Source organism: Heterodontus francisci, chromosome 14 (genome assembly GCF_036365525.1).
Source record: "Heterodontus francisci isolate sHetFra1 chromosome 14, sHetFra1.hap1, whole genome shotgun sequence".
In the NCBI taxonomy this organism is placed as follows: Eukaryota; Metazoa; Chordata; class Chondrichthyes; order Heterodontiformes; family Heterodontidae; genus Heterodontus; species Heterodontus francisci.
In genome coordinates, this window is record NC_090384.1 from 13,165,518 (window position 1) to 13,192,447 (window position 26,930).

The 26,930-nt window shown below is 46.5% G+C and overlaps 1 protein-coding gene across 1 annotated transcript in view; it reads left to right on the forward strand.

Annotated features, from left to right (window-relative positions):
• The window catches only part of madd (MAP-kinase activating death domain), a 426,952-nt gene that overhangs the window by 323,062 nt on the left and 76,960 nt on the right, over positions 1-26,930 (forward strand). The window contains exon 30 of the mRNA XM_068046784.1: positions 8,201-8,307. Within this exon, the coding sequence (XP_067902885.1) occupies positions 8,201-8,307 (107 nt within the window). The remainder of the gene's footprint in view (positions 1-8,200; positions 8,308-26,930) is intronic.

The following is a 26,930-nucleotide window of genomic DNA, read 5'->3' on the forward strand; positions in this document are numbered from 1 at the left end:
CCCATCACCCCTGTACCCTCTCTCTGAAAGAGCTCTCCCCTCAGTCCCATTCCCCCATCGCCCCTGTGCCCTCTCTCTGAAAGAGCTCTCCCCTCAGTCCCATTCCCCCATCGCCCCTGTGCCCTCTCTCTGAAAGAGCTTCTCCCCTCAGTCCCAGTCCCCCATCGCCCCTGTGCCCTCTCTCTGAAAGAGCTTCTCCCCTCAGTTCCATTCCCCCATCACCCCTGTGCCCTCTCTCTGAAAGAGCTTCTCCCCTCTGTTCCATTCCCCCATCACCCCTGTGCCCTCTCTCTGAAAGAGCTTCTCCCCTCAGTTCCATTCCCCCATCACCCCTGTGCCCTCACTCTGAAAGAGCTCTCCCCTCAGTCCCATTCCCCCATCGCCCCCGTGCCCTCTCTCTGAAAGAGCTCTCCCCTCAGTCCCAGTCCCCCATCGCCCCTGTGCCCTCTCTCTGAAAGAGCTCTCCCCTCAATCCCAGTCCCCCATCGCCCCTGTGCCCACTCTCTGAAAGAGCTCTCCCCTCAGTCCGATTCCCCCATCACCCCCGTGCCCACTCTCTGAAAGAGCTCTCCCCTCAGTCCGATTCCTCCATCACCCCTGTGCCCTCTCTCTGAAAGAGCTCTCCCCTCAGTCCCATTCCCCCATCGCCCCTGTGCTCTCTCTCTGAAAGAGCTCTCCCCTCAGTCCCATTCCCCCATCGCCCCTGTGCTCTCTCTCTCAAAGAGCTCTCCCCTCAGTCCCAGTCCCCCATCGCCCCTGTGCCCTCTCTCTGAAAGAGCTCTCCCCTCAGTCCCATTCCCCCATCGCCCCTGTGCTCTCTCTCTCAAAGAGCTCTCCCCTCAGTCCCAGTCCCCCATCGCCCCTGTGCCCTCTCTCTGAAAGAGCTTCTCCCCTCAGTCCCAGTCCCCCATCGCCCCTGTGCCCTCTCTCTGAAAGAGCTCTCCCCTCAGTCCGATTCCCCCATCACCCCTGTGCCCTCACTCTGAAAGAGCTCTCCCCTCAGTCCGATTCCCCCATCACCCCTGTGCCCTCACTCTGAAAGAGCTCTCCCCTCAGTCCGATTCCCCCATCGCCCCTGTGCCCTCACTCTGAAAGAGCTCTCCCCTCAGTCCGATTCCCCCATCGCCCCTGTGCCCTCTCTCTGAAAGAGCTCTCCCCTCAGTCCCATTCCCCCATCGCCCCTGTGCCCTCTCTCTGAAAGAGCTCTCCCCTCAGTCCCATTCCCCCATCGCCCCTGTGCTCTCTCTCTCAAAGAGCTCTCCCCTCAGTCCCAGTCCCCCATCGCCCCTGTGCCCTCTCTCTGAAAGAGCTTCTCCCCTCAGTCCCAGTCCCCCATCGCCCCTGTGCCCTCTCTCTGAAAGAGCTCTCCCCTCAGTCCCATTCCCCCATCGCCCCGTGCCCTCACTCTGAAAGAGCTCTCCCCTCAGTCCCAGTCCCCCATCGCCCCTGTGCCCTCTCTCTGAAAGAGCTCTCCCCTCAGTCCCATTCCCCCATCACCCCTGTGCCCTCTCTCTGAAAGAGCTCTCCCCTCAGTCCGATTCCCCCATCACCCCTGTGCCCTCACTCTGAAAGAGCTCTCCCCTCAGTCCGATTCCCCCATCACCCCTGTGCCCTCTCTCTGAAAGAGCTCTCCCCTCAGTCCGATTCCCCCATCACCCCTGTGCCCTCTCTCTGAAAGAGCTCTCCCCTCAGTCCGATTCCCCCATCACCCCTGTGCCCTCTCTCTGAAAGAGCTCTCCCCTCAGTCCGATTCCCCCATCACCCCTGTGCCCTCACTCTGAAAGAGCTCTCCCCTCAGTCCGATTCCCCCATCACCCCTGTGCCCTCACTCTGAAAGAGCTCTCCCCTCAGTCCGATTCCCCCATCGCCCCTGTGCCCTCACTCTGAAAGAGCTCTCCCCTCAGTCCGATTCCCCCATCGCCCCTGTGCCCTCTCTCTGAAAGAGCTCTCCCCTCAGTCCCATTCCCCCATCGCCCCTGTGCCCTCTCTCTGAAAGAGCTCTCCCCTCAGTCCCATTCCCCCATCGCCCCTGTGCTCTCTCTCTCAAAGAGCTCTCCCCTCAGTCCCAGTCCCCCATCGCCCCTGTGCCCTCTCTCTGAAAGAGCTTCTCCCCTCAGTCCCAGTCCCCCATCGCCCCTGTGCCCTCTCTCTGAAAGAGCTTCTCCCCTCAGTTCCATTCCCCCATCACCCCTGTGCCCTCTCTCTGAAAGAGCTTCTCCCCTCTGTTCCATTCCCCCATCACCCCTGTGCCCTCTCTCTGAAAGAGCTTCTCCCCTCAGTTCCATTCCCCCATCGCCCCTGTGCCCTCACTCTGAAAGAGCTCTCCCCTCAGTCCCATTCCCCCATCGCCCCCGTGCCCTCTCTCTGAAAGAGCTCTCCCCTCAGTCCCAGTCCCCCATCGCCCCTGTGCCCTCTCTCTGAAAGAGCTCTCCCCTCAATCCCAGTCCCCCATCGCCCCTGTGCCCACTCTCTGAAAGAGCTCTCCCCTCACTCCCATTCCCCCATCGCCCCGTGCCCTCTCTCTGATAGAGCTCTCCCCTCAGTCCCTTTACCCCATTGCCCCGTGCCCTCTCTCTGATAGAGCTTCTCCCTTCAGTCCCATTACCCCATCGTCCCCGTGCTCTCTCTGAAAGAGCTCTCCCCTCAGTCCCATTCCCCCATCGCCCCTGTTCCCTCACGAAAGAGATGTTTGTCATATATATTAATGACTTGGATGTGAATGTAAGGGGCATGATTAGTAAGTTTGCCGATGACACCAAAATTGGTGGTATAGTGGACAGTGAAGAAGGTTGTCTAAGGTTACAACAGGATATAGATCAACTGGGAAAGTGGGCAAGGGATTGGCAAATGGAATTTAACGCAGCCGAGTGTGAAGTGATGCATTTTGGGAATTTAAACCAGGGCAAGACATATACAGTAACTGGCAGGGCCCTGAGGACTGTTCTTGAGCAGAGAGACCTTGGGGTGCAAGTACATAGTTCCCTGAAAGTGGCAACACAGGTAGACAGGGTGGTGAAGAAGGCGTATGCCATGCTTGCCTTCATCGGCCGAGGCATTGAGTACAAGAGTTGGGGCGTCATGTTACAGTTGTACATAATGTTGGTTAGGCCGCATTTGGAGTACTGTGTGCAGTTCTGGTCGCCGCACTACCGGAAAGATGTGATTAAGCTAGAGAGGGTGCAGAAAAGATTCACAAGGATGTTGCCTGGTTTGGTGGGCTTGAGTTAAAGAGAGATGGGATAGGCTGGGTCTGTTTTCCCTGGAGCGAAGGAGGCTGAGAGGGAACATGATAGCGGTATATAAAATTATGCGAGGCATAGATAGGGTAGATAGCCAGAGTCTGTTTCCCATGGTAGGGGTGACTAAAACTAAAGGGCATAGATTTAAGGTGAGAGGGAAGAGGTTTAAAGGGGATCAAAGGGGTAAATTTTTCACACAAAGACTAATGGGTATCTGGAATGAGCTGCCTGAGGAGGTGGTGGAGGCAGGAACAGTAGCAACATTTAAGAGGCATCTGGGCAGGTACTTCAATGAGCAAAGCATAGAGGGATGTGGAATTAATGCAGGCAGGTGGGATTAGTATAGATAGGCATCATGGCCGGCATGGATGCGGTGGGCCGAAGGGCCTGTTTCTATGCTGTATGACTCTATGACCTGCCCATCACTCTCAATTACTTGTCCTTCACCCATTCAGGTTACTGGCGATCATGTGACCCAAGCTGACAATTATGCTGGACCACCTCGTCAATAGTGAGCCCATCCCCAGTGCAACCATGTTCAGGAACATAGAAAGAGGAGGAGGCCTTTCAGCTTCTTCAACCTCTTCGGCCATTTAATACTATCATGGTTGCTCTGTATCTCAACTCCATACCCCTCGATTCCGTTAGCTAACCAAATCGCCTGCTCTCACTCTTGAACCTCCAGTTGTTCCCCAGCATGCACAGCCTTTTGAGGGAGACTCTTCCATATTTCCACTTACCTTTTTTTTAAAAATTGCTTCCTGATTTCCCTCCAAAATGGCCTAGCTCTAATTTTAACGTTATGGCCCCTTCTGGATTCCCCACATGAGTAAATGCTTTCTTTCTACCCTGTCGAATGCCTTCATCATTTTAAACACCTCAGTCAAAAATCTTCCATACTCATAGGAATACAAGCAAAGTCTATGCAGCTTTTCCTCACAATTTAACTCTCTTAGCCCCAGTGTCATTCTGGTGAAGCTGTGCTGCACCCCTCCAAGGCCAGCATATTGTTCCTGAGGTGCGGTGGGTGCCCAGAACTAACCTCAGTACTCTAGACTGGGAGGGGGTCCAACTAAACCTCTGCATAACTGAAGCGTAACCCCTATAACTTTTTATTAAAGCCTCTTTGAAATAAAGGCCAATTTTCAGTAGCCTCTTAATTTTTCTATCTGTCCACTAGTTTTTGGTGGTTTCGATGCTTGGACCCCCCAAAACCCCTCTGCACTGTAGTTCCTAACTTTTCACCATTTAGAAAATACTCTGATCTATTTCTTGGGTCCAAAGTGGATGCCCTCACACTTGCCCACATTAAACTCCATCTGCCACAGTTTTGCCCACATTTAATCTATCAATGACCCTTTGTTTCTGCTTGTATCTACTCAATTTACTGTACCACTTAACTTGGATGAACAGTTCTCTATTCTTTCATCTAAGTAATTTATAAATATAGTGAAAAGCTGACACTCAGTCCAGATTGTTGGGGACACCACCAATCATATTCTGCCAATATGTTGCCTCCAATTTAAGGCGCTTTCATTTTTGTTAGCTGCCTCTTATGTGGAACCTTGTCGAATGCCTTCTGGAAGTCAATATAAATAGCATCCATAGGCATTCCCTTATCTGTCATGCCAGTTCCCTCCACAAAAGATTCAACTAAGTTTGTTAGGTATGTTTTACCCTTTATAAATCCTTGCTGACTCACTCTGATCAGCTTATATTTGTCCAAGTACTCAGTCCCAAGTAAGATTCTTGTCTCTTCCCCACAACTGATGTTAGATTAATAAGCCATAATTTCATAATTTTTCACTCCCACCCTTCTCAACTAATGGAATGACATTGACCATTTTCCAATCCAAGGGGACAATTGTTCAAAAGAACAAAGAACAGTACAGCACAGGAACAGGCCATTCGGCCCTCCAAGCCTGCGCCGATCTTGATGCTTGCCGAAACTAACATCTTCTGCACTTCCGGGGCCCATATCGCTCTATTCCCTTCCTATTCATATATTTGTCAAGATGTCTCTTAAATGTCGCTATCGTTTCTGCTTCCACCACCTCCCCTGGCAGCAAGTTCCAGGCACTCACCACCTTCTGTGTAAAAAACTTGCCTCGCACATCCCCTCTAAACTTTGCCCCTCGCACCTTAAACCTATGTCCCCTAGTAACTGACTCTTCCACCCTGGGAAAAAGTTTCTGACTATCCACTCTGTCCATGCCGCTCATAACTTTGTAAACCTCTATCATGTCACCTCTCCACCTCCGTCGTTCCAGTGAAAACAATCCGACTTTTTCCAACCTCTTCTCATAGCTAATGCCCTCCAGACCAGGCAGCATCCTGGTAAACCTCCTCTGTACCCTCTCCAAAGCCTCCACGTCCTTCTGGTAGTGTGGCGACCAGAATTGCATGCAATATTCTAAGTGTGGCCTAACTAAGGTTCTGTACAGCTGCAACATGAGAGAGTTGAGAGAGTTCTACAAGATCGGGACTATAGCATCTACAATTTCCTCATATATTCCTTTTTATACCCTGGGGTGGAAATCATCAGGTCCCAGACATTTGTCAATCTTCAGTTTCGTTATTTTCTCCATTACCACATATTAACTTGTCTTGAATCCAGTAAGTTACCTCCCTTGATTAATTTTTATTTTTCAATAGCAACAACAACTTACATTTTTATAGCACCTTTCATGGAATAAAACGTCCCAAGGCTCATTCTAAAACAAAATATGTCACCAAGCCGCAAAAGGAGATATTGGGTCAGATGACCAAAAGCTTGATCAAGTTGTAAGGATCGTCTTAAAAGAGGAAAGCAAGGTGGAGAGAAAGAAAGGTTTAGGAATTCCAGAGCTTTTTTTAAAATTCATTTTGTGGGATTGGACATCCCTGGCCAGGCCAGCATTTATTGCCCATCCCTAATTGCTAGGCTATTTCAGAGGGCATTTTAAGAATCATGCTGTGGGTCGGGTGTGACATGTGGGACATTAGTGAATCAGATGGGTTTTTACAACAATCAACAATGGTTTCATGGTCACCATTAGACTAGCTTTTAATTCCAGATTTTATTAATTGAATTCAAATTTCACCATCTGCCATGGTGGGATTCGAACCAATCTCCCCAGAGCATTAGCCTGGGCTCTGGATTACTAGTCTAGTGACATTACCACTACGCCACTTTATCCCCCTAAGCTTAGGGCCTAAGCAGCTGAAGACATGGCCACCAATGGTGGAGCGATTCACGTCAGGGATGCACGAGAGGCCAGAATTAGAGGAGCGCAGATCACTCAGAAGGTTGTGGGGCAGGCGAAGGTTACAGAGTTAGGGAGAGGTGAGACCATGGAGGGATTTGAAAACAAGGATGAGAATTTTAAAAGTAAGATGTTGCTTGATGAGGAGCCAATGTATGTCAGCGAGCATAGGGGTCATAGAGGAATGGGACTTGGTGCCAGTTAAGACATGGACAGCAGAGTTTCGGATGACCTCAAGTTTACAGAGAGTAGAATCTGGGAGGTCAGCCAGGAATGCGTAAGAATAGTCAAATCTAGAGGTAATGTAGGCATGAATGAGGGTTTCAACAGCCGATGAGCTGAGCTGGGTAAAGTTGGGCGATGTTACAGAGCTTGAAATAGGTAGTCTTACGGTTGGCACGAATATGAGGTTGGAAGCTCATCTTGGGGTCAAATATGATGCCAAGGTTGCAAACAGACAGGCTTCATCTCAGACTGTTGCCAGGGAGAGGAATGGAGTCTGTAGCTAATTTTCCTCCTATCTCTGATACCTTAGCTTAATTCTCTACTGTGAACACTGATGAAAAGCAGTTATTTAATAATACTGCCATTTCCTGATTTTCCATTACAATATCACCTGCATCTGTCTTTAAAGGAGGCACATTACCCTTAACCACACTTTCTCTTGATATGTTTGCAAAAACTGTGTTACCTTTGATATCCCTCAAGTTTTACCTCATTCCTTTTTGCAGCTCTTACTACTTCATCAGTATTCCTTTGCTGTTCTTTATATGTCTCCCAGTCCTTGGGTTCTCTTTGGTTCTTTGCATTCATACTAGTCCATTCTTTTAATTGTACACCTCTCACCTCTCTTGTTGACCAAAGTTGTTTAATTACACAAGCAGAGCTCTTTCCCTATAGGAGTATCTACTGGTCTTGTACTCCAACAAATACTAATTTGAACACTGCCCACTGTTGATCTGCAATTTTACCCGCTAACACTTCTGAACAGTCTACTGTCATTGTCCCTTCAAAGTCAGCTTCACCTACCTTTAAAAGGCTGTTTCATGACTCAGCCTTCTCTCAAACCTAATATCGAATTCAATCATGTGAATTCGATGTTCCATTGTTAGCTGATTCTGACTCATTGTTAACTCTAGATTGGAGCACAAAATCCAGCCTGACACTTCAGTGCAGTACTGAGGGAGTGCTGCACTGTCAGACGGTCAGTACTGAGGGAGTGCTGCACTGTCGGAGGATCGGTACTGAGGGTGTGCTGCACTGTTGGGGAGTAGTACTGAGACATTGCTGCACTGTCGGATTGGCAGTGCTGAGGGTATGCTGTTCTCTCGAGGGGCAGCACTGAGGGAGTGCTGCACTGTCAGAGTTGTCATCTTTCAGATAAGACTTTAACCCATACTGCTGTTGAAAGTACAGCAGGGAATTTTTCTTAGTGTTCTAAGTCAATAACTATGTCTCAACCAACTCCTAAAATCAGATTATCCAGTCATTTTGATATTGGTATATATGGGATCATGCTGTACTCAAATTTGTTGTCACATTTCTGACATTTCAGCAGCGTCTACACTTCAAAAGTACTTCAGTGGCTGTCAGGTGATTTGAGACATCCTGAAGCTGTGAAAGGTGCTATCGAAATCTTCTTTGGTCCTTTCTGGAGGCCTGTGTGCAGGCTGAGACTGTGTTTCTGATTGCTATCTTCTGGGTGTTACATTGCAGGTCCCGAGCTTGGAGGCGAGTTCCCAGTTCAGGATATGAAGACGGGAGACGGGGGCTTGTTGCAGGTGACCCTGGAAGGGATCAATCTGAAGTTCGTGCAGAGCCAGGTAGGGGCGTTGACTGCGGAGAGCGACGGGACGGGGGAGGGTGGGTACCAGCTTGAGGCTTCATCTGGGCGACGGAACTTGTGTCCGTGATCAGTTTCATTTGCTCGGTGTTGTTCCCTTTTTTGTTTCTGTTGCTGTACAAATAAAAGAGAGGTTTTGACATTGTAGGTTGCAGTGCTGTGGTTTTAGTGTGCTGTGTGTGTGTGTCTGCACGTGCAACCTTCTGATTCACCATTCAGCTGCTCCGTGGGATTGACCTGCCTTTTGCTTATTTGATGCGCTTGGTTGATTTGATTTCTTTACAGTTTTTAGGTTGGAGAAGGGTAAGTTTCTTCTTAAAATATATAATAAAGGATTACTTTGTGCTGCACTCTTCAAAAAGCCATGGGAATTAAATGCATTGTTCCGCCAAACTTTGGCTACCATCTCCATTCAGCCCAGTGAAAGCTTAGCTCCTGGTGCCCATTCTGGTGGAGATAGGGGTGTTGTTGCTGCACTAATCCCATTGTAGCTGCATTGTTGTAAACGGTTGGATGGTGAGAGGGAGTTCACTGCTGTAGGAGCTTCAAATCCAAAGGTCCCTCCCAACCCCTTTCGCAGCCCTCACCTCTTGCATATCTGTGTCATACACTGACTGGGTACCACCTGAGCACACAGTGGCTTTATCCAGCAGGCAGCTGAGCCATGAAGGTCAACCAGTTAGTCACCAGCCTGGGACGAGGTGGGGCCACTACCACACCAGCACCACACCACAGGTGAGGAAGGGGACGTACTGTGGGGCCTCCAGCTCTGACCAGGCTTCCTAGCCCTGTGGCTGCTGGAGTTCCCACTCTTGTTGGGCTTCCAGGCCTTCATCTTGCTAGCAGTCCTGATCCTGCCGGGGTTCCTGCTGCTGTTGGGCATTATGTTCCTACTGATTGGGGTATGGGAGGTGGATTGAGGGTGGGGGTGTGTACGGTGGGTAGGGGCAGTGGGGTGTGTACGGTGGGTATGGACGGTGGGGTGTGTGCGATGGGTATGTGCGGTGGGTATGGGCGGTGGGGTGTGTGCGGTGGGTATGGGCGGTGGGGTGTGTGCGATGGGTATGTGCGGTGGGTATGGACAGTGGGGTGTGTGCGGTGGGTATGGGCGGTGGGGTGTGTGCAGTGGGTATGGGCAGTGGGGTGTGTGCGATGGGTATGGGCGGTGGGGTGTGTGCGATGGGTATGTGCGGTGGGTATGGGCGGTGGGGTGTGTGCGATGGGTATGGGCGGTGGGGTGTGTGCGATGGGTATGGGCGGTGGGGTGTGTGCGGTGGGTATGGGCGGTGGGGTGTGTGCGATGGGTATGTGCGGTGGGTATGGACAGTGGGGTGTGTGCGGTGGGTATGGGCGGTGGGGTGTGTGCGGTGGGTATGGACAGTGGGGTGTGTGCGGTGGGTATGGGCAGTGGGGTGTGTGCGATGGGTATGGGCAGTGGGGTGTGTGCGATGGGTATGGGCAGTGGGGTGTGTGCGATGGGTATGGGCAGTGGGGTGTGTGCGGTGGGTATGGGCGGTGGGGTGTGTGCGGTGGGTATGGGCGGTGGGGTGTGTGCGGTGGGTATGGGCGGTGGGGTGTGTGCGGTGGGTATGGGCAGTGGGGTGTGTGCGATGGGTATGGGCGGTGGGGTGTGTGCGATGGGTATGGGCGGTGGGGTGTGTGCGATGGGTATGTGCGGTGGGTATGGGCGGTGGGGTGTGTGCGGTGGGTATGGGCGGTGGGGTGTGTGCGATGGGTATGTGCGGTGGGTATGGACAGTGGGGTGTGTGCGGTGGGTATGGACAGTGGGGTGTGTGCGGTGGGTATGGACAGTGGGGTGTGTGCGGTGGGTATGGGCAGTGGGGTGTGTGCGGTGGGTATGGGCACTGGGGTGTGTGCGGTGGGTATGGGCACTGGGTTGTGTGCGGTGGCTATGGCAGTGGGTTGTGTGCGGTGTGTATGGCAGTGGGGTGTGTGCGGTGGGTATGGGCAGTGGGGTGTGTGCGATGGGTATGGGCAGTGGGGTGTGTGCGGTGGGTATGGACAGTGGGGTGTGTGCGGTGGGTATGGGCAGTGGGGTGTGTGCGGTGGGTATGGGCCGTGGGGTGTGTGCGGTGGGTATGGGCCGTGGGGTGTGTGCGGTGGGTATGGGCCGTGGGGTGTGTGCGGTGGCTATGGGCAGTGGGGTGTGTGCGGTGGGTATGGGCAGTGGGGTGTGTGCGGTGGGTATGGGAAGTGGGGTGTGTGCGGTGGGTATGGACAGTGGGGTGTGTGCGGTGGGTATGGGCAGTGGGGTGTGTGCGCTGGGTATGGGCCGTGGGGTGTGTGCGGTGGGTATGGGCAGTGGGTTGTGTGCGGTGGGTATGGGCCGTGGGGTGTGTGCGGTGGGTATGGGCAGTGCGTTGTGTGCGGTGGGTATGGGCAGTGGGGTGTGTGCGGTGGGTATGGGAAGTGGGGTGTGTGCGGTGGGTATGGGCAGTGATATGTGTGTGGTGGGTATGGGCAGTGGGTTGCGTGCGGTGTGTATGGGCAGTGGGACCACTGGGTTGTTTTGGTGGTGACTTTTCTGTATATCAGATACTGGAGGGGTGTATGCAGTTGTTCTTTGTTGTGTATCACTGAGTATGTGTTCCTGTCACTGTCCTGCAATGCAGGGACTTGCTTGAAGCAGTCAGTGCCCCTCTGACAAATGAGTACACGGGACACCGGGTGTGAACTGTGTTTCAGGCTAGCGTGCTAGTAGACGACGAGTGTGATTTCTGTTTCCCAGGTGATGGTGAAACATATGGTCTCCCAGTACATTTGGGCAAAGCACCACTGGACAACCTGGACCTGAGGGGTAACTGGGCAAATGATGAGAGCTGATTGCACTTACTGATATGTAGATGTATCAGCTGTGTGGTCCAAAATTACAGAATGATCTGCAAACAAACACGGAGGCCCTAATTTAAATTAATCTTCACGATAAAAGTGGAGACTTTTTCTATCTTGCATGACGTGGTGTTCATCAATTCATTTATATTGGAATTGAAAAATACAAATATTAGAGGGGATGGGAAGTGAGCCGAAACTGGGTAGTTTATTAAGGTCTATGGGCTGTGAGCATGAGAGTGGGATTCGACTAGCTGAGTTTTAAAAAGCATGGGGAGTGAGTGGGAGGGAGAGAATCAACTTGGTGGATATTAAAGGCTACAATGCACGAGCAGGAGAGTGGGTTAGACTGGGTGGGGTTTTTAAGGATATGGGGAATCAGTTAGACTGTGTGGGTATTAAAGGATATGGGGAATGGGATTAGACTGTGTGGGTATTAAAGGATATGGGGAATGGGATTAGACTGTGTGGGTATTAAAGGATATGGGGAATGGGATTAGACTGTGTGGGTATTAAAGGATATGGGGAATGGGATTAGACTGTGTGATTATTAAAGGATATGGGGAATGGGATTAGACTGTGTGGGTATTAAAGGATATGGGGAATGGGATTAGACTGTGTGGGTATTAAAGGATATGGGGAATGGGATTAGACTGTGTGATTATTAAAGGATATGGGGAATGGGATTAGACTGTGTGATTATTAAAGGATATGGGGAATGGGATTAGACTGTGTGGGTATTAAAGGATATGGGGAATGGGATTAGACTGTGTGGGTATTAAAGGATATGGGGAATGGGATTAGACTGTGTGATTATTAAAGGATATGGGGAATGGGATTAGACTGTGTGGGTATTAAAGGATATGGGGAATGGGATTAGACTGTGTGGGTATTAAAGGATATGGGGAATGGGATTAGACTTTGTGGGTATTAAAGGATATGGGGAATGGGATTAGACTGGGTGGGGTATTAAAGGATATGGGGAATGGGATTAGACTTTGTGGGTATTAAAGGATATGGGGAATGGGATTAGACTGTGTGGGTATTAAAGGATATGGGGAATGGGATTAGACTGTGTGGGTATTAAAGGATATGGGGAATGGGATTAGACTTTGTGGGTATTAAAGGATATGGGGAATGGGATTAGACTTTGTGGGTATTAAAGGATATGGGGAATGGGATTAGACTTTGTGGGTATTAAAGGATATGGGGAATGGGATTAGACTGTGTGGGTATTAAAGGATATGGGGAATGGGATTAGACTGGGTGGGTATTAAAGGATATGGGGAATGGGATTAGACTGTGTGGGTATTAAAGGATTTGGGGAATGGGATTAGACTTTGTGGGTATTAAAGGATATGGGGAATGGGATTAGACTTTGTGGGTATTAAAGGATATGGGGAATGGGATTAGACTGTGTGGGTATTAAAGGATATGGGGAATGGGATTAGACTGGGTGGGTATTAAAGGATATGGGGAATGGGATTAGACTGTGTGATTATTAAAGGATATGGGGAATGGGATTAGACTGTGTGGGTATTAAAGGATATGGAGAATGGGATTAGACTGTGTGATTATTAAAGGATATGGGGAATGGGATTAGACTTTGTGGGTATTAAAGGATATGGGGAATGGGATTAGACTGTGTGGGTATTAAAGGATATGGGGAATGGGATTAGACTGTGTGGGTATTAAAGGATATGGGGAATGGGATTAGACTGTGTGGGTATTAAAGGATATGGGGAATGGGATTAGACTGTGTGGGTATTAAAGGATATGGGGAATGGGATTAGACTGTGTGGGTATTAAAGGATATGGGGAATGGGATTAGACTGTGTGATTATTAAAGGATATGGGGAATGGGATTAGACTGTGTGGGTATTAAAGGATATGGGGAATGGGATTAGACTTTGTGGGTATTAAAGGATATGGGGAATGGGATTAGACTGTGTGGGTATTAAAGGATATGGGGAATGGGATTAGACTGTGTGGGTATTAAAGGATATGGGGAATGGGATTAGACTTTGTGGGTATTAAAGGATATGGGGAATGGGATTAGACTGTGTGGGTATTAAAGGATATGGGGAATGGGATTAGACTGTGTGGGTATTAAAGGATATGGAGAATGGAATTAGACTTTGTGGGTATTAAAGGATATGGGGAATGGGATTAGACTTTGTGGGTATTAAAGGATATGGGGAATGGGATTAGACTTTGTGGGTATTAAAGGATATGGGGAATGGGATTAGACTTTGTGGGTATTAAAGGATATGGGGAATGGGATTAGACTTTGTGGGTATTAAAGGATATGGGGATTGGGATTAGACTGTGTGGGTATTAAAGGATATGGGGATTGGGATTAGACTGGGTGGGATATTAAAGGATATGGGGAATGGGATTAGACTGGGTGGGATATTAAAGGATATGGGGAATGGGATTAGACTGTGTGGGTATTAAAGGATATGGGGAATGGGATTAGACTGTGTGGGTATTAAAGGATATGGGGAATGGGATTAGACTGTGTGATTATTAAAGGATATGGGGAATGGGATTAGACTGTGTGGGTATTAAAGGATATGGGGAATGGAATTAGACTGTGTGGGTATTAAAGGATATGGGGAATGGGATTAGACTGTGTGGGTATTAAAGGATATGGGGAATGGGATTAGACTGTGTGGGTATTAAAGGATATGGGGAATGGGATTAGACTGTGTGGGTATTAAAGGATATGGGGAATGGGATTAGACTGTGTGATTATTAAAGGATATGGGGAATGGGATTAGACTGGGTGGGTATAAAAGGATATGGGGAATGGGATTAGACTGGGTGGGGTATTAAAGGATATGGGGAATGGGATTAGACTGTGTGGGTATTAAAGGATATGGGGAATGGGATTAGACTGGGTGGGGTATTAAAGGATATGGGGAATGGGATTCGACTGTGTGGGTATTAAAGGATATGGGGAATGGGATTAGACTGTGTGGGTATTAAAGGATATGGGGAATGGGATTAGACTGTGTGGGTATTAAAGGATATGGGGAATGGGATTAGTCTGTGTGATTATTAAAGGATATGGGGAATGGGATTAGACTGGGTGGGTATTAAAGGATATGGGGAATGGGATTAGACTGGGTGGGGTATTAAAGGATATGGGGAATGGGATTAGACTGTGTGGGTATTAAAGGATATGGGGAATGGGATTAGACTGTGTGGGTATTAAAGGATATGGGGAATGGGATTAGACTGTGATTATTAAAGGATATGGGGAATGGGATTAGACTGGGTGGGTATTAAAGGATATGGGGAATGGGATTAGACTGTGTGGGTATTAAAGGATATGGGGAATGGGATTAGACTGTGTGGGTATTAAAGGATATGGGGAATGGGATTAGACTGTGTGATTATTAAAGGATATGGGGAATGGGATTAGACTGTGTGGGTATTAAAGGATATGGGGAATGGGATTAGACTGTGTGGGTATTAAAGGATATGGGGAATGGGATTAGACTGGGTGGGGTATTAAAGGATATGGGGAATGGGATTAGACTGTGTGGGTATTAAAGGATATGGGGAATGGGATTAGACTGTGTGGGTATTAAAGGATATGGAGAATGGGATTAGACTGGGTGGGATATTAAAGGATATGGGGAATGGGATTAGACTGTGTGGGTATTAAAGGATATGGAGAATGGGATTAGACTGTGTGGGTATTAAAGGATATGGAGAATGGGATTAGACTGGGTGGGTATTAAAGGATATGGAGAATGGGATTAGACTGGGTGGGGTATTAAAGGATATGGGGAATGGGATTAGACTGTGTGGGTATTAAAGGATATGGGGAATGGGATTAGACTGTGTGGGTATTAAAGGATATGGGGAATGGGATTAGACTGTGTGGGTATTAAAGGATATGGAGAATGGGATTAGACTGGGTGGGATATTAAAGGATATGGGGAATGGGATTAGACTGTGTGGGTATTAAAGGATATGGAGAATGGGATTAGACTGGGTGGGGTATTAAAGGATATGGGGAATGGGATTAGACTGTGTGGGTATTAAAGGATATGGGGAATGGGATTAGACTGTGTGGGTATTAAAGGATATGGGGAATGGGATTAGACTGTGTGGGTATTAAAGGATATGGGGAATGGGATTAGACTGTGTGGGTATTAAAGGATATGGGGAATGGGATTAGACTGTGTGGGTATTAAAGGATATGGGGAATGGGATTAGACTGTGTGGGTATTAAAGGATATGGAGAATGGGATTAGACTGGGTGGGATATTAAAGGATATGGGGAATGGGATTAGACTGTGTGGGTATTAAAGGATATGGAGAATGGGATTAGACTGGGTGGGATATTAAAGGATATGGGGAATGGGATTAGACTGTGTGGGTATTAAAGGATATGGGGAATGGGATTAGACTGTGTGGGTATTAAAGGATATGGGGAATGGGATTAGACTGTGATTATTAAAGGATATGGGGAATGGGATTAGACTGGGTGGGATATGAAAGGATATGGGGAATGGGATTAGACTGTGTGGGTATTAAAGGATATGGAGAATGGGATTAGACTGTGTGGGTATTAAAGGATATGGAGAATGGGATTAGACTGGGTGGGATATTAAAGGATATGGGGAATGGGATTAGACTGTGTGGGTATTAAAGGATATGGGGAATGGGATTAGACTGTGTGGGTATTAAAGGATATGGGGAATGGGATTAGACTTTGTGGGTATTAAAGGATATGGGGAATGGGATTAGACTGTGTGGGTATTAAAGGATATGGGGAATGGGATTAGACTGTGTGGGTATTAAAGGATATGGAGAATGGAATTAGACTTTGTGGGTATTAAAGGATATGGGGAATGGGATTAGACTTTGTGGGTATTAAAGGATATGGGGAATGGGATTAGACTTTGTGGGTATTAAAGGATATGGGGAATGGGATTAGACTTTGTGGGTATTAAAGGATATGGGGAATGGGATTAGACTTTGTGGGTATTAAAGGATATGGGGATTGGGATTAGACTGTGTGGGTATTAAAGGATATGGGGATTGGGATTAGACTGGGTGGGATATTAAAGGATATGGGGAATGGGATTAGACTGGGTGGGATATTAAAGGATATGGGGAATGGGATTAGACTGTGTGGGTATTAAAGGATATGGGGAATGGGATTAGACTGTGTGGGTATTAAAGGATATGGGGAATGGGATTAGACTGTGTGATTATTAAAGGATATGGGGAATGGGATTAGACTGTGTGGGTATTAAAGGATATGGGGAATGGAATTAGACTGTGTGGGTATTAAAGGATATGGGGAATGGGATTAGACTGTGTGGGTATTAAAGGATATGGGGAATGGGATTAGACTGTGTGGGTATTAAAGGATATGGGGAATGGGATTAGACTGTGTGGGTATTAAAGGATATGGGGAATGGGATTAGACTGTGTGATTATTAAAGGATATGGGGAATGGGATTAGACTGGGTGGGTATAAAAGGATATGGGGAATGGGATTAGACTGGGTGGGGTATTAAAGGATATGGGGAATGGGATTAGACTGTGTGGGTATTAAAGGATATGGGGAATGGGATTAGACTGGGTGGGGTATTAAAGGATATGGGGAATGGGATTCGACTGTGTGGGTATTAAAGGATATGGGGAATGGGATTAGACTGTGTGGGTATTAAAGTATATGGGGAATGGGATTAGACTGTGTGGGTATTAAAGGATATGGGGAATGGGATTAGTCTGTGTGATTATTAAAGGATATGGGGAATGGGATTAGACTGGGTGGGTATTAAAGGATATGGGGAATGGGATTAGACTGGGTGGGGTATTAAAGGATATGGGGAATGGGATTAAACTGTGTGGGTATTAAAGGATATGGGGAATGGGATTAGACTGTGTGGGTATTAAAGGATATGGGGAATGGGATTAGACTGTGATTATTAAAGGATATGGGGAATGGGATTAGACTGGGTGGGTATTAAAGGATATGGGGAATGGGATTAGACTGTGTGGGTATTAAAGGATATGGGGAATGGGATTAGACTGTGTGGGTATTAAAGGATATGGTGAATGGGATTAGACTGTGTGATTATTAAAGGATATGGGGAATGGGATTAGACTGTGTGGGTATTAAAGGATATGGGGAATGGGATTAGACTGTGTGGGTATTAAAGGATATGGGGAATGGGATTAGACTGGGTGGGGTATTAAAGGATATGGGGAATGGGATTAGACTGTGTGGGTATTAAAGGATATGGGGAATGGGATTAGACTGTGTGGGTATTAAAGGATATGGAGAATGGGATTAGACTGGGTGGGATATTAAAGGATATGGGGAATGGGATTAGACTGTGTGGGTATTAAAGGATATGGAGAATGGGATTAGACTGTGTGGGTATTAAAGGATATGGAGAATGGGATTAGACTGGGTGGGTATTAAAGGATATGGAGAATGGGATTAGACTGGGTGGGGTATTAAAGGATATGGGGAATGGGATTAGACTGTGTGGGTATTAAAGGATATGGGGAATGGGATTAGACTGTGTGGGTATTAAAGGATATGGGGAATGGGATTAGACTGTGTGGGTATTAAAGGATATGGAGAATGGGATTAGACTGGGTGGGATATTAAAGGATATGGGGAATGGGATTAGACTGTGTGGGTATTAAAGGATATGGAGAATGGGATTAGACTGGGTGGGGTATTAAAGGATATGGGGAATGGGATTAGACTGTGTGGGTATTAAAGGATATGGGGAATGGGATTAGACTGTGTGGGTATTAAAGGATATGGGGAATGGGATTAGACTGTGTGGGTATTAAAGGATATGGGGAATGGGATTAGACTGTGTGGGTATTAAAGGATATGGGGAATGGGATTAGACTGTGTGGGTATTAAAGGATATGGGGAATGGGATTAGACTGTGTGGGTATTAAAGGATATGGAGAATGGGATTAGACTGGGTGGGATATTAAAGGATATGGGGAATGGGATTAGACTGTGTGGGTATTAAAGGATATGGAGAATGGGATTAGACTGGGTGGGATATTAAAGGATATGGGGAATGGGATTAGACTGTGTGGGTATTAAAGGATATGGGGAATGGGATTAGACTGTGTGGGTATTAAAGGATATGGGGAATGGGATTAGACTGTGATTATTAAAGGATATGGGGAATGGGATTAGACTGGGTGGGATATGAAAGGATATGGGGAATGGGATTAGACTGTGTGGGTATTAAAGGATATGGAGAATGGGATTAGACTGTGTGGGTATTAAAGGATATGGAGAATGGGATTAGACTGGGTGGGATATTAAAGGATATGGGGAATGGGATTAGACTGTGTGGGTATTAAAGGATATGGGGAATGGGATTAGACTGTGTGGGTATTAAAGGATATGGGGAATGGGATTAGACTGTGATTATTAAAGGATATGGAGAATGGGATTAGACTTTGTGGGTATTAAAGGATATGGGGAATGGGATTAGACTGTGTGGGTATTAAAGGATATGGGGAATGGGATTAGACTGTGTGGGTATTAAAGGATATGGGGAATGGGATTAGACTGTGGGTATTAAAGGATATGGGGAATGGGATTAGACTGTGTGGGTATTAAAGGATATGGGGAATGGGATTAGACTGTGTGGGTATTAAAGGATATGGGGAATGGGATTAGACTGTGTGGGTATTAAAGGATATGGGGAATGGGATTAGACTGTGTGATTATTAAAGGAAATGGAGAATGGGATTAGACTGTGTGATTATTAAAGGATATGGGGAATGGGATTAGACTGTGTGATTATTAAAGGATATGGGGAATGGGATTAGACTGTGTGGGTATTAAAGGATATGGAGAATGGGATTAGACTGTGTGGGTATTAAAGGAAATGGAGAATGGGATTAGACTGTGTGATTATTAAAGGATATGGGGAATGGGATTAGAATGTGATTATTAAAGGATATGGGGAATGGGATTAGATTGTGTGATTATTAAAGGAAATGGAGAATGGGTTAGACGGTGGGATATTGAAGGATTTGGTGAATGGGATTAGACTGGGTGGGATATTAAAGGATATGGGGAATGGGATTAGACTGGGTGGGATATTAAAGGATATGGGGAATGGGATTAGACTGGGTAGGGTATTAAAGGATATGGGGAATGGGATTAGACAGGGTGGTATATTAAAGGATATGGGGAATGGGATTAGACAGGGTGGTATATTAAAGGATATGGGGAATGGGATTAGACAGGGTGGTATATTAAAGGATATGGGGAATGGGATTAGACTGGGTGGGGTATTAAAGGATATGGGGAATGGGATTAGATTTTGTGGGTATTAAAGGATATGGGGAATGGGATTAGACTGGGTGGGATATTAAAAGATATGGGGAATGGGATTAGACTGGGTGGGGTATTAAAGGATATGGGGAATGGGATTAGACTGTGTGGGTATTAAAGGATGTGGGGAATGGGATTGGACTGGGTGGGATATTAAAGGATATGGGGAATGGGATTGGACTGGGTGGGATATTAAAGGATATGGGGAATGGGATTAGACTGTATGGGTATTAAAGGATATGGGGAATGGGATTAGACTGGGTGGGATATTAAAGGATATGGGGAATGGGATTCGACTGGGTGGGATATTAAAGGATATGGAGAATGGGATTAGACTGGGTGGGGTTTTAACGGATATGGGGAATGGGATTAGACTGTATGGGTATTAAAGGTTATGGGGAATGGGATTAGACTGGGTGGGATATTAAAAGATATGGGGAATGGGATTAGACTGGGTGGGATATTAAAGGATATGGGGAATGGGATTAGACTGTATGGGTATTAAAGGATATGGGGAATGGGATTAGACTGTATGGGTATTAAAGGATATGGGGAATGGGATTAGACTGGGTGGGATATTAAAGGATATGGGGAATGGGATTAGACTGTGTGGGTATTAAAGGATATGGGGAATGGGATTAGACTGGGTGGGATATTAAAGGATATGGGGAATGGAATTAGACTGGGTGGGGTTTTAACGGATATGGGGAATGGGATTAGACTGGGTAGGGTATTAAAGGATATGGGGAATGGGATTAAACCTGGTGGGGTATTAAAGGATATGGGGAATGGGATTAGACTGGGTGGGGTATTAAAGGATATGGGGAATGGGATTAGACTGGGTGGGGTATTACAGGATAGGGGGAATGGGATTAGACTGGGTGGGGTATTAAAGGATATGGGGAATGGGATTAGACTGGGTGGGGTATTAAAGGATATGGGGAATGGGATTAGACTGGGTGGGGTATTACAGGATATGGGGAATGGGATTAGACTGGGTGGGGTATTACAGGATAGGGGGAATGGGATTAGACTGGGTGGGGTATTAAAGGATATGGGGAATGGGATTAGACTGGGTGGGGTATTAAAGGATATGGGGAATGGGATTAGACTGGGTGGGGTATTACAGGATATGGGGAATGGCATTAGACAGGGTGGGGTATTACAGGATAGGGGGAATGGGATTAGACTGGGTGGGGTATAAAAGGATATGGGGAATGGGATTAGACTGGGTGGGGTATTACAGGATAGGGGGAATGGGATTAGACTGGGTGGGGTATTAAAGGATATGGGGAATGGGATTAGACTGGGTGGGGTATTAAAGGATATGGGGAATGGGATTAGACTGGGTGGGGTATTACAGGATATGGGGAATGGGATTAGACTGGGTGGGGTATTACAGGATAGGGGGAATGGGATTAGACTGGGTGGGGTATTAAAGGATATGGGGAATGGGATTAGACTGGGTGGGGTATTAAAGGATATGGGGAATGGGATTAGACTGGGTGGGGTATTACAGGATATGGGGAATGGGATTAGACAGGGTGGGGTATTACAGGATAGGGGGAATGGGATTAGACTGGGTGGGGTATTAAAGGATATGGGGAATGGGATTAGACTGGGTGGGGTATTAAAGGATATGGGGAATATGGGATTGAACTGGGTGGGATATTAAAGGATATGGGGAATGGGATTAGACTGGGTGGGGTATTAAAGGATATGGGGAATGGGATTAGACTGGGTGGGGTATTAAAGGATATGGGGAATGGGATTAGACTGGGTGGGGTATTACAGGATATGGGGAATGGGATTAGACTGGGTGGGGTATTACAGGATAGGGGGAATGGGATTAGACTGGGTGGGGTATTAAAGGATATGGGGAATGGGATTAGACTGGGTAGGGTATTAAAGGATATGGGGAATGGGATTAGACTGTGTGGGTATTAAAGGATATGGGGAATGGGATTAGACTGGGTGGGATATTAAAAGATATGGGGAATGGGATTAGACTGGGTGGGGTATTAAAGGATATGGGGAATGGGATTAGACTGGGTGGGGTATTAAAGGATATGGGGAATGGGATTAGACTGGGTGGGGTATTACAGGATATGGGGAATGGGATTAGACTGGGTGGGGTATTAAAGGATATGGGGAATGGGATTAGACTGTGTGGGTATTAAAGGATATGGGGAATGGGATTAGACTGGGTGGGATATTAAAAGATAGAGGAATGGGATTAGACTGGGTGGGGTATTAAAGGATATGGGGAATGGGATTAGACTTTGTGGGTATTAAAGGATATGGGGAATGGGATTAGACTTTGTGGGTATTAAAGGATATGGGGAATGGGATTAGACTGTGTGGGTATTAAAGGATATGGGGAATGGGATTAGACTGGGTGGGATATTAAAAGATATAGGGAATGGGATTAGACTGGGTGGGGTATTAAAGGATATGGGGAATGGGATTAGACTTTGTGGGTATTAAAGGATATGGGGAATGGGATTAGACTGTGTGGGTATTAAAGGATATGGGGAATGGGATTAGACTGGGTGGGGTATTAAAGGATATGGGGAATGGGATTAGACTGGGTGGGATATTAAAGGATATGGGGAATGGGATTAGACTGGGTGGGGTATTAAAGGATATGGAGAATGGGATTAGACTGGGTGGGTATTAAAGGATATGGAGAATGGGATTAGACTGGGTGGGGTATTAAAGGATATGGGGAATGGGATTAGACTGTGTGGGTATTAAAGGATATGGGGAATGGGATTAGACTGTGTGGGTATTAAAGGATATGGGGAATGGGATTAGACTGTGTGGGTATTAAAGGATGTGGGGAATGGGATTAGACTGGGTGGGATATTAAAGGATATGGGGAATGGGATTAGACTGGGTGGGGTATTAAAGGATATGGGGAATGGGATTAGACTGGGTGGGGTATTAAAGGATATGGGGAATGGGATTAGACTGGGTGGGATATTAAAGGATATGGGGAATGGGATTAGACTGGGTGGGATATTAAAGGATATGCGGAATGGGATTAGACTGGGTGGGATATTAAAGGATATGGGGAATGGGATTAGACTGGGTAGGGTATTAAAGGATATGGGGAATGGGATTAGACTGTGTGGGTATTAAAGGATATGGGGAATGGGATTAGACTGGGTGGGTATTAAAGGATATGGGGAATGGGATTAGACTGGGTAGGGTATTAAAGGATATGGGGAATGGGATTAGACTGTGTGGGTATTAAAGGATATGAAAAATGGGATTAGACTGTGTGGGTATTAAAGGATATGGGGAATGGGATTAGACTGGGTGGGTATTAAAGGATATGGGGAATGTGATTAGACTGGGTGGGTATTAAAGGATATGGGGAATGGGATTAGACTGTGTGGGGTATTAAAGGATATGGGGAATGGGATTAGACTGGGTAGGGTATTAAAGGATATGGGGAATGGGATTAGACTGGGTGGGTATTAAAGGATATGGGGAATGGGATTAGACTGGGTGGGTATTAAAGGATATGGGGAATGGGATTAGACTTTGTGGGTATTAAAGGATATGGGGAATGGGATTAGACTGGGTGGATATTAAAGGATATGGGGAATGGGATTAGACTTTGTGGGTATTAAAGGATATGGGGAATGGGATTAGACTGTGTGGGTATTAAAGGATATGGGGAATGGGATTAGACTGTGTGGGTATTAAAGGATATGGGGAATGGGATTAGACTGTGATTATTAAAGGATATGGAGAATGGGATTAGACTGTGTGGGTATTAAAGGATATGGGGAATGGGATTAGACTGTGTGATTATTAAAGGATATGGAGAATGGGATTAGACTTTGTGGATATTAAAGGATATGGGGAATGGGATTAGACTGTGTGGGTATTAAAGGATATGGGGAATGGGATTAGATTGTGTGATTATTAAAGGATATGGAGAATGGGTTAGACGGTGGGATATTGAAGGATTTGGTGAATGGGATTAGACTGGGTGGGATATTAAAGGATATGGGGAATGGGATTAGACTGTGTGGGATATTAAAGGATATGGAGAATGGGATTAGACTGGGTAGGGTATTAAAGGATATGGGGAACGGGATTAGACAGGGTGGTATATTAAAGGATATGGGGAATGGGATTAGACAGGGTGGTATATTAAAGGATATGGGGAATGGGATTAGACTGGGTGGGGTATTAAAGGATATGGGGAATGGGATTAGATTTTGTGGGTATTAAAGGATATGGGGAATGGGATTAGACTGGGTGGGATATTAAAAGATATGGGGAATGGGATTAGACTGGGTGGGGTATTAAAGGATATTGGGAATGGGATTAGACTGTGTGGGTATTAAAGGATGTGGGGAATGGGATTGGACTGGGTGGGATATTAAAGGATATGGGGAATGGGATTGGACTGGGTGGGATATTAAAGGATATGGGGAATGGGATTAGACTGTATGGGTATTAAAGGATATGGGGAATGGGATTAGACTGGGTGGGATATTAAAGGATATGGGGAATGGGATTCGACTGGGTGGGATATTAAAGGATATGGAGAATGGGATTAGACTGGGTGGGGTTTTAACGGATATGGGGTATGGGATTAGACTGTATGGGTATTAAAGGATATGGGGAATGGGATTAGACTGGGTGGGATATTAAAAGATATGGGGAATGGGATTAGACTGGGTGGGGTATTAAAGGATATGGGGAATGGGATTAGATTTTGTGGGTATTAAAGGATATGGGGAATGGGATTAGACTGTATGGGTATTAAAGGATATGGGGAATGGGATTAGACTAGGTGGGATATTAAAAGATATGGGGAATGGGATTAGACTGGGTGGGGTATTAAAGGATATGGGGAATGGGATTAGACTGTGTGGGTATTAAAGGATGTGGGGAATGGGATTGGACTGGGTGGGATATTAAAGGATATGGGGAATGGGATTGGACTGGGTGGGATATTAAAGGATATGGGGAATGGGATTAGACTGGGTGGGATATTAAAGGATATGGGGAATGGGATTAGACTGGGTGGGATATTAAAGGATATGGAGAATGGGATTAGACTGGGTGGGGTTTTAACGGATATGGGGAATGGGATTAGACTGTATGGGTATTAAAGGATATGGGGAATGGGATTAGACTGGGTGGGATATTAAAGGATATGGGGAATGGGATTAGACTGTGTGGGTATTAAAGGATATGGGGAATGGGATTAGACTGGGTGGGATATTAAAGGATATGGGGAATGGGATTAGACTGGGTGGGATATTAAAGGATATGGGGAATAGGATTAGACTGGGTTGGGGTATTAAAGGATATGGGGAATGGGATTAAACCTGGTGGGGTATTAAAGGATATGGGGAATGGGATTGCACTGGGTGGGGTATTAAAGGATATGGGGAATGGGATTGGACTCGGTGGGATATTAAAGATATGGGGAATGGGATTAGACTGGGTGGGGTATTAAAGGATATGGGGAACGGGATTAGACTGGGTGGGGTATTAAAGGATATGGGGAATGGGATTAGACTGGGTGGGGTATTACAGGATAGGGGGAATGGGATTAGACAGGGTGGGGTATTAAAGGATATGGGGAATGGGATTAGACTGGGTGGGGTATTAAAGGATATGGGGAATGGGATTAGACTGGGTGGGGTATTACAGGATATGGGGAATGGGATTAGACAGGGTGGGGTATTAAAGGATATGGGGAATATGGGATTGAACTGGGTGGGATATTAAAGGATATGGGGAATGGGATTAGACTGGGTGGGGTATAAAAGGATATGGGGAATGGGATTAGACTGGGTGGGGTATTAAAGGATATGGGGAATGGGATTAGACTGGGTGGGGTATTAAAGGATATGGGGAATATGGGATTGAACTGGATGGGATATTAAAGGATATGGGGAATGGGATTAGACTGGGTGGGGTATTAAAGGATATGGGGAATGGGATTAGACTGGGTGGGGTATTACAGGATATGGGGAATGGGATTAGACTGGGTGGGGGATTACAGGATAGGGGGAATGGGATTAGACTGGGTGGGGTATTAAAGTATATGGGGAATGGGATTAGACTGGGTAGGGTATTAAAGGATATGGGGAATGGGATTAGACTGTGTGGGTATTAAAGGATATGGGGAATGGGATTAGACTGGGTGGGATATTAAAAGATATGGGGAATGGGATTAGACTGGGTGGGGTATTAAAGGATATGGGGAATGGGATTAGACTGGGTGGGGTATTACAGGATATGGGGAATGGGATTAGACTGGGTGGGATATTAAAGGATATGGGGAATGGGATTAGACTGGGTGGGGTATTACAGGATATGGGGAATGGGATTAGACTGGGTGGGGTATTACAGGATAGGGGGAATGGGATTAGACTGGGTGGGGTATTAAAGGATATGGGGAATGGGATTAGACTGGGTAGGGTATTAAAGGATATGGGGAATGGGATTAGACTGTGTGGGTATTAAAGGATATGGGGAATGGGATTAGACTGGGTGGGATATTAAAGGATATGGGGAATGGGATTAGACTGGGTGGGGTATTACAGGATATGGGGAATGGGATTAGACTGGGTGGGGTATTACTGGATAGGGGGAATGGGATTAGACTGGGTAGGGTATTAAAGGATATGGGGAATGGGATTAGACTGTGTGGGTATTAAAGGATATGGGGAATGGGATTAGACTGTGTGGGTATTAAAGGATATGGGGAATGGGATTAGACTGTGTGGGGTATTAAAGGATATGGGGAATGGGATTAGACTGGGTAGGGTATTAAAGGATATGGGGAATGGGATTAGACTGTGTGGGTATTAAAGGATATGGGGAATGGGATTAGACTGGGTGGGATATTAAAAGATATGGGGAATGGGATTAGACTGGGTGGGGTATTAAAGGATATGGGGAATGGGATTAGACTTTGTGGGTATTAAAGGATATGGGGAATGGGATTAGACTGGGTGGGATATTAAAAGATATGGGGAATGGGATTAGACTGGGTGGGGTATTAAAGGATATGGGGAATGGGATTAGACTTTGTGGGTATTAAAGGATATGGGGAATGGGATTAGACTGGGTGGGATATTAAAAGATATGGGGAATGGGATTAGACTGGGTGGGGTATTAAAGGATATGGGGAATGGGATTAGACTGTGTGGGTATTAAAGGATATGGGGAATGGGATTAGACTGTGTGGGTATTAAAGGATATGGGGAATGGGATTAGACTGGGTGGGGTATTAAAGGATATGGGGAATGGGATTAGACTGGGTGGGATATTAAAGGATATGGGGAATGGGATTAGACTGGGTGGGGTATTAAAGGATATGGAGAATGGGATTAGACTGGGTGGGT